This window comes from Cupressus sempervirens, chromosome 8 (assembly GCF_028749045.1).
Source record: "Cupressus sempervirens isolate cs-2001-9-10 chromosome 8, ASM2874904v1, whole genome shotgun sequence".
Classification (NCBI taxonomy): Eukaryota; Viridiplantae; Streptophyta; class Pinopsida; order Cupressales; family Cupressaceae; genus Cupressus; species Cupressus sempervirens.
The window spans coordinates 312567259-312576233 of NC_143125.1; the positions used below are offsets into that span (position 1 = coordinate 312567259).

Consider the following 8975-nt stretch of genomic DNA (forward strand, 5'->3'; position numbering starts at 1 on the left):
GCGAATGAGACTTTCCCTTATCCTTTTGAAAGGATTTAGCAGTAATGACTTGCTCTGTGGAGGTGGAGATGGAACTGCTACCGAACTATTGTTTCCACCAATCTTGCTAAAGCATAAGTGTACAAAGATCTGTGAACTTTGGATCAACACTAGTAGAAGTGGTGTTGAGAGTCTCGATAAAATGCTCATAGGACTTGGGTAAACTTTTGAGGGTTATTACCAAAATTTTATCTTCCTCTATCTTGTGTCCAATGGCAAGCAACTGATCATGGATTTCCTAAATCTTGTTCAGGTGTTCCTGGAGCAATTTTTACTCGTCCATGACAATAGAAAACAGAGTGTTCTTGAGAAAGAAGGCCCTATTTTTGTTTAAAGTCTCATGAAGTTTCTTGAGATGCTCTCATATCTCGACAAGTGTCTTGTCAGATGGAATCTGAGGGAGTTGATCATCAGCTACGGATAATTTGAGAAGCATCACTGCCTCCCGATTATTTTGATCAAAGGTATCATGATCAGTACTAGATGCAATCGAACACTATGTAACACCCAAAACAATCTAATCAGTATTTTGATATTCAAAGATCATTAGCATCCGTTACTTCCATGTGCCATAATTGTGACCATTGAACTTCTAATTTCCCTCAAGCAAAATATTAGTCAAAAATGTCGTAGCAAGTTTTTGTTGTGAGGTTTTCACACCATCGCCACATTGCAAATGGAGACCTCCTCTTGTTCTTAGTCTAATGAGTAGAGCAGTTTTAGCAAACATTCAAAAACATTGCGAGCCTTCCAAGAGTCAAGTTGAACAAGGAAAAATTGGCAAATTTTTCCCCAAGTGTCAAAAATAGGAAAAAGGGGCAAAATCTGGCCATGTGTGGAAAATATGAAATTTGATAAAATTTGGCAAAATAAAAAAATATATTGAAAAAAAAAAGTGAAAAGAAAAATTAAAATTGAGCCACAAATACATGTACTTGTCTAAGTGCACAGTGATCTTGACTATACATGTGCTTGCCCAAGTCCATGGTGACTTCTCCACAATACATGTACTTGTCTATGTGCACGGTGATCTTCACTATACATGTGTTTGCCCAAGAGCATGGTGACTTCCGCACAATACATGTACTTGTCTAAGTGCACAGTGATCTTCACTATACATGTGCTTGCCCAAGTGCATGGTGACTTCCGGACAATACCATGCACTTGCCTAAGTCATCCTTGATTTCCACCATGCTCTTGCCTAAGTCACCCTTGATTTCCACCATGGTTTTGCCTAAGCATGTAGTGGTTTCAACTTTTTGTTTAATGGTTTTGCCTAAGTCCCTAGTGGTTTCCACTTTTTGTTTGATGGCTTTGTCCAAGTGTCTAGTGGTTTCCACTTTTTGTTTGATTGTTTTGCCCGAGTCCCTAGTGGTTTCCACTTTTTGTTTAATGGTTTTGCCTAAGTGTGTAGTGGTGGTTTCCACTCTGTGATTAACAGGAGACCTCAATTTCAAAACCACCTACCTCTCCTTGAGTTTAATTAAATGCTTTGAAATTTTAACATTTATTGGGAGATTATGAAACAAGATCAAAATTTCAAATATTTGAATAACACCAAAATATTCATTAAAAAAACTAGGGAGAGAGAAAGTGACAAATTAATAGAAAAATAAATGATAAATAATAAATTATTATAAAAAGTGGTTTTAAATTAAGATGAAATCAAAATTTGCCTTGACTTTGCAAATAGTGGGTTTTAAATTGGGTCGAGGTTAAATTTACCTTGACTTTGCAAAATATGGATTGATTTAAAAAATTAATTAATTAATTCACCCATTGTTGCATTGAAATTATCCAAATGACATTGGTTTAACAAATGGGAAATTAAAATAATAGAAAATAAATTATAAATGCTAATAAAATAAATATTTTCCAATCAAATTTGCATTACCCCATTAAATTATTTTTATTGAAAAATTAAGTGGCAAGTTTGTGACAATTTTCTAAGTCTTATTGCAATTATTATTTAGAATTTTATAATTATTTACAAGTGGTGGTTTGCTTTGCATGTTAAGATGATGAGGTGACTTCTTCTACAAGTGTTCTTTTCTCATTGGCCCAAGTGTCGTTTATCCTTATCAAGTTGTTATAGATTTTAATTTTCTCATTGGCCCATTAAGCCATTGTAATTTTTTCACTGGCCCACAAGGTGATGCTTAATTGTAATTGGGTGAGCATTAATGCTTGCAGCAAGTATTTATGGAAACCCTAATTAGGGCTTATGTGTATTCATCTCGACCCTTGATTTCAAAACAATCTTGGTCGTCTATTGTATTTGAGCTCCCTATATAAGGAGTGCTACCGTCATTTGTACAAGGAGGATTTTTGGAGAATTGTTGCTTAATTTTTTCACTGGCCCACAAGGTGATGCTTAATTGTAATTGGGTGAGCATTAATGCTTGTAGCAGGTATTTATGGAAACCCTAATTAGGGCTTATGTGTATTCATCTCGGCCCTTGATTTCAAAACAATCTTGGTTGTCTGTTGTATTTGAGCTCCCTATATAAGGAGTGCTACCGTCATTATAATACCAAATTTTCTCTACTTTTCATTGTTGTGCCTTGCATGGTGAATTGTTGTGATCAAGTTTGTATTACTGCATGGTGATCCATATTTCCCCACTTAGTTTAGGATTTTGTTTTGAAGTAGTATAATTGGATGGAAGTCATTGTAGATGTTCACTTGCATGACTCAAACAAATCCAGGCCACTAGCCTCTTATGGATTTGATGTAGGGTGCTCCACTTAATACCATAAACTCATAATAGAAACAAAGAAACAATAGCAAATGCGAGAAAAATATATGGACTTCTTATTTGCGCCGCAAATAAGGAATTACAGAATTCATAAGTACAATATGCTAACCCACATGGGCACCTTCAATACAATAATTTTGCAAGACATGTTGTGAACTATCACCCAGAGCTGTCTTAGACAATATTCGGGCCTTTCTTAAATAGGCAATTTTATGCCGCCCAAAAAGGTTCTAGATGCTCAAACTTAATACGGCCATATACATCTTTGACAATTATTTTAGAAGTTTCGAGTAGCCCAACTTCGGAAGGCCATAACTCACAGACCGTTGCTCCGATTGGCTATTATAACCACTTTTCGGAAACGCCAACTCCTGATCTACAAGCTCAAAACTACACTAGCACCCTTTTCTCTAGTTTTTGGACCTCATCCGAGCACTCTAAGGCCTCCAACGGTGAGCCTGAAGATTTTTCTGCAAATTGTTCCGCCGAAAATCTGCAATAACTTCTCTGATACTTAAGGTGGAGCAATGAGATTTTTACAGTAGGCTTGTATCTCTAAAATGAACCTTGCTGTAGTAAATGAGAACATTCCGGGCTCATATGACAAACTTACTAAAAATAGCAAGTTCCCATAAATAGTAACAACCCTGTCTACTAGTCCTTATTAAAATAGAAAAGACTAAAAATAAAATATTTTTGGGTGATGCAAGATTGGCCTTACACCTAGCATGCTCCTACATCAGGATTGTAAGAGTGCCTTGCATGGTGCACTGATGAAAACACTTAACTTCAACTTGATGTTCAATCTTTGGTTTGTATCCAGATGACAGGTTGGAGAGAGGATATTGATGTGAAAATCATTTGTATATTCCTTAGAAGCTTGCATTAGATCGGTGGAGTCGCTGGCAAGATTGCATTTAGTAGAGCCTAAGTCATCTATGATTCCTTGCATTCAAAGTAGAAGTAGAAGTAGAAGTAGCAATAGAGATTAGAAGTTTAAGTTGAAGTGGGGAATTGGGAAGTCAGAACTTATATTTTCATTGCACATTCTAAAGCCAAATCTTTAGAGGTGCAAGAGTTGATATCCATAGAATGAATAGCATAAGTCCCTTTGTCACAACCAGAAAATCACATTATTTCACTGAGCAAGTATCCACCATAGAAGGAACCTTGAAGTCATTTCATGATCTTACTTTGCAAGCTTAGCATGAGAGATGACCTTATATCAAGAAAGGATTGAATGTTTTGTGTTTCTCCTTAAAACATTAAGTATTTGATTCTGCATGTTATATGGAACAAAACTCACATCAACAGTTTTCAGTGAAAAAGTGTGAAAGTCTGTGAAGGCACGTACTTTGAGGCAAAAAATTGGAAGACCCAAAAAAAATGAAGGGGTACCCAGAAGAGAGCTTGAAAAACCCAAAATAAGCATGACGTCCAGTTCTGGACCCGTTGGCTTGAAAATCAAGGCACCCATAAGAAAAGGACGACAAACCAGTTGAGCTCTCGAAAAGACCCGCCAATGATAGCACCGTTCAAGTGCCTACTACTTTAGCTGCTAGGCAACAGGTTTAGGCAATTCGGAAGTCCCAGGGGCAGTACATACTTCTCCTTGTGTCATGCCACAGAGAACATTCTAAGATATATATTTTAAAAAGTTTTCTTGACCAATAAGGTCTGTCAATAGGATGTTGCGCAAGAAAACACAATGTTGTTCAGACTAACTCAGAATTTGAGCATACTGCAGATCCTCGATTCCTGATCAATAATAACAGAGTGACAAACAAGAGGTTTACAGTAACTTGAACTATGTACAAGTGCCAATTGATGACAATGCAGAAGTAATGGTTCACATTCATGATTATAAGTTTGAATTGTATCTGATTTAAGTTACTAGGTCAGACCAGAAGCATGTTCCTAAAAAGAATAGATGCTAATGATACTATTCTATAATAGAACAAACCTAGAAAATTGAGCTGTCTCAAGCACTTCTGTTGGAAAACCTGGCACACAAATAATAATAATGATCATTCACTGAATCCTACTGACTATTAAGCATTCTGTAACTTTGTTTTGACAATCAGCAAAAGAATTAAGTCAAGTTCTCCAAATGAACAAAAGAGGACACATGAACGGGAAAAGCATATATAAATGAAGTATGGTGTCCAGGTAGAAAAGTGGGGCTTGGTACATTCTGAAATACCATCAGGAAAGAATCCCAGATGGTTTAAATGTGTGAGACCAAATAGAAAGTTGATGTATGCTTGGGCAAGATGAAGGTGGTTGTGAAGAAATATTTTGTTAAAATTATTTGAAAAATGGCTTTTGCTACCATTAAAATTATTAAAATAAAGTGGATGAACAACAACAATAACACAAGATGAAATACAATCTATCTCTAGTTATAATATATTATCTATACAATGCAATAAGTACTTCTCTCTTATATCTATAGAGATTTCTGATCAACAAGTTTAATTGAAAACACAAGCTAAGAGCATGCAGCCCAAGACTCTCTAAGTCTCTAGACTTCTAGATTCCCAATTCCCTTGTATCTTCAATTTCCCAATATGCTCAGTACTCTCACTTGTTTTAGAGGAGATGTGCAAAGGAATAAACAATGGACAAAAAAATGCTAGATCAAAAGCATCCACTAAAAGTAGACCCATTAAGAAAACATGTGTACAACGATTCCTAATGCAACAGGTACAGTTGGTATACTGGTAGTGTCCACCATGACTTTCACATCTTAGGTCCTTAATTGAGTAATGAGCTCACAAATCCCCAATTTATGCATCAAATCATCCTTTTAAAGCATATTCTTTCTTTCAGTGAGCTAGAACATTCAAGAACTCATAGAAAAGCCAACAGCAGAAGCTCTTGTTGCACTTTTTGAGAGATTAGGCACTTTTTTGGCTTTTCAGGCTTTTGGTAAGTTCCCAAACTAGCCAATTATTCAAACTTCGAAATATGAACCAACTTGACCAAACTCTGTCTCAAGCATTCGCAAAGATCATGAATTTATGTGCTAAACAAATTGGAGAACTGGAGAAGCAATCTTGTCTGCATTTCGGACAACTTGCAAACTTACTTTTCCATAACAGAGAGATAAGAAAACAAAGGTTGGAGAATTTGTAAAAACATCAAAAACAAGAACCTTTCAGAATTTGGTAAGGTTCATGATATCATAAAGTTACTAAAAACAAGAACAAGTTCACAAGGTTTACAAACTTTACATCTTTGTGAAAATATTCAGAAAAGCTTGGAAATTAAGGCAAGAAAAAAAGACCTAGAAAAATTTACAATATAAAACTCACAATTGATTGTTTTTCAGAAGACCAAAAACTGAAGCTTAGACAAACATTTGGGCAGCATATCTTAATTATCAAAGCCAAAGGAAAGCAAAGAAAATGTAACTCTTTTATAGATGCCACTGTGGATCTGGTCCCATTATAATCTTTTGGAAAAATATATTTCCCTGATTATGGCTTTTCATTTTTTATTACGACTTCTAGTTGCCAGACATATCCCATGGGATTTTAAGTTCTGGAAGATAGTGAAATTCCAGTTCTTCCAAAAATGCATTTGTGTGGTTTCCTTTTGAGTCTGCTTTGATCTGCTCTTGAATTCTGTAAATTTGGTGTTTCAGTTTCAGTGTTGTTCAGTTTGGTTAGTGTTTTAGTTTCAGTAAGCAGTTTAGCTTTGTTTTATCACTTCCACTTCTAGATTTCTATGTTTCTTTCTGGTGCCTTCTTGTAGCAGTCTGGACCAAATGTCCAGGCATTCTGCCAATAGGGACACTTTCACACCTTTCGAAGAGTTGAGAATCCCCAAATCTTCTCTTCTAATTATGATATATATGGGGGTTCATGTGTGTGCGCATATATATGCATGTATATAGATAGGTATGTGTATGTGAGTAATCAGGCTTTAAAATACTTGTAATATAAATTGAGCATCAAAACTTGAAGGACAATGATATTAGAATCGTGAATCTCATCTGGCTCTTGCCAATCTTTTGACCTTTTATCTGAAAATGTGTTTCGGAGAGATCCTACATCATAATGTTTTGTGAGTGGAAAGGAAACATGGTCTCATAACTCTCTCTCAGTGGAATTTTAATAAAAAGGTCCTCCTACCCAGTGCCATGAAAATTTTAGCACTAAGATATTGAGGTGAATCTTCAATGTCAAAAGGCATATATATTTGGAAGGAAATCAACCCCACAAACGGTAAATACTAGGTAGTAAATTCATCACAAGATCACAGGAACCTATCGCATAACAGACATGATATGCATATTCAAACCATGCCATGCATAAACAGGTGTGTGTGAAAATGAATTGCATTTCGACGTTCAACCCAAGAAATCTTTCAATAGAAAAGGTACACGAATCTATTCAACGGTTTTGTTTTTTGTTTTTTTCCTTCTTTTTTCCCCCTTCTGAAGACATTTAACCGAAAGTTAAAAGCAATTGAATCGATGAGTTCAGGCAGTGAAATGTTCGGTACTATATATTAATCGACTTGCAGGGATTATAGTTTACAATATCGAGCTAGAACATGTGAACAAATAACTACTCTTGTGACATCTACACAGATCAACCCGCCAGGAAGTAAATTTTCAGCTTAACAAACTCAAAAACAAAAAGATATAGTTTTAAAAAATTAAACTAAAAAAAAGATTTAAGTATTCTTTGCTCAATTTTTACCACTTGCAATAATAGCAAAAGAAGCTTTTTAAGCAATGAGATTAAAATGAAAAGAATTACCAGTATTGTGCGATACTGAATTGAAGAACTGGCCCGCAGCTCTTCCACATTTTCCCTTACCGATTGCAAGGCAGAATCTGTAGATTCCACTAAAGTTCGCTTCAGCTCCTGCGCCTGTTCAGCCGTGGACACGTGCCACGGCTTCACTTTGTTTTCAGTCGTTTCTCCTCCGCCTCCTGATCTCACATTTTCGGACGAGGCATCCACATTGGCATCTGGCATAACCACCGCTGCAAATGGAGGGGGCGCGGGCGGCACATCCACTGCCGATTCTGCCATTATTCCAGAGACAAGCCCCTGTACCTTATGCCCTCTTGGCCTTCAAAAGATTGAATTTGTCACAGAGTTTATATATTCCACGAGGTTAGCGTTTTTCAACGTGTGTTGTTGGCATTTGCATCTTCCGACTGCTTATGCGATTCGCTATCTCGTATTTCTTGAAACCTTCTTGAGGTCTGTGATTTGTAAATACTTGTTCTTCAAATAAGAACCAACTCTACTCAATTGTGATGTGAAATTCCATTATACGTAGGAGCAAAATAAATTTAGAAATAAAGGGGGTGAGCCTTTGTTTTTTTGGTACTAGTCTAGGTAAGGGGTCTTATAGGGAAGTTGAGTTCTAGTTTTTTTAAATAAGAGGTGGTTTTGTGAAGAACATAAGATCTCAAATTAGCATGTATCTAAATACCAAAATTCCAGAGGTCGGAGTTGGTGATGGACCTGCAACTTATTTAGTAAGCATGTTTGTGAGCTCAACCGGCAATAGGTCGGGGACCCCACCATCACATGGGTCCTGGGGTGCATTGGCCCAGCATTAACACCACATGGGGAGAGGGGTGAGAGTAGAACATAAGACCTCAAGTAAGCAAGTATGTATCCAAACACCAAAACTCTAGAGGCCGCAGTTAGTGATGGACCTACAGCTTATTCAATTAGCATGTTTTATTTTAAAAGAAGAGGGCGGTCTCGTGAATAATTGGAATTTTCTCCTTCAAAATAGGAATTCCTACTTTTTAGAATTACATATTTAAATAAGTGCAAAAGGGTTGGGGTTAGAAATTGTCTCACTAGCTTAGGAGTGTCTTTTGTCACTTGCCTAAGTTTTAATTTAAAAAAATTCTTTTAAAATCATTATATATGGAAAACATTTTGTATTTACATTTATATTCATTAGACCACCAACTTCCTTAAATTTCAATATTTAAATTTATAAGTTGAATAAGACTACAAAATTCATTAGACCATCACTTTTAAAATATTCCTAAAATGTAGCAAGAGGCTCTAACGCTATTTTTTAGGAAGCCCCCTTCTATATGACCCCAAACTAATTTGAAATATATTAATTTTGGAGTGTGATGCTTATAGCGACATTAGGGACATTGCATTAATGTCTAAATGATAATTGA

The 8975-nt window shown here is 36.1% G+C and overlaps 1 protein-coding gene across 1 annotated transcript in view; it reads right to left on the reverse strand.

The window, feature by feature from the left end:
• Window positions 1-7891, reverse strand: part of LOC149542641 (RGS1-HXK1-interacting protein 1-like) — a 70896-nt gene extending 63005 nt beyond the window's left edge. Inside the window, exon 1 of the mRNA XM_089797527.1 lies at window positions 7570-7891. Within this exon, the coding sequence (XP_089653653.1) occupies window positions 7570-7848 (279 nt within the window). The 5' untranslated portion in view covers window positions 7849-7891. The remainder of the gene's footprint in view (window positions 1-7569) is intronic.
• Between the last annotated feature and the right edge of the window lie 1084 nt (window positions 7892-8975).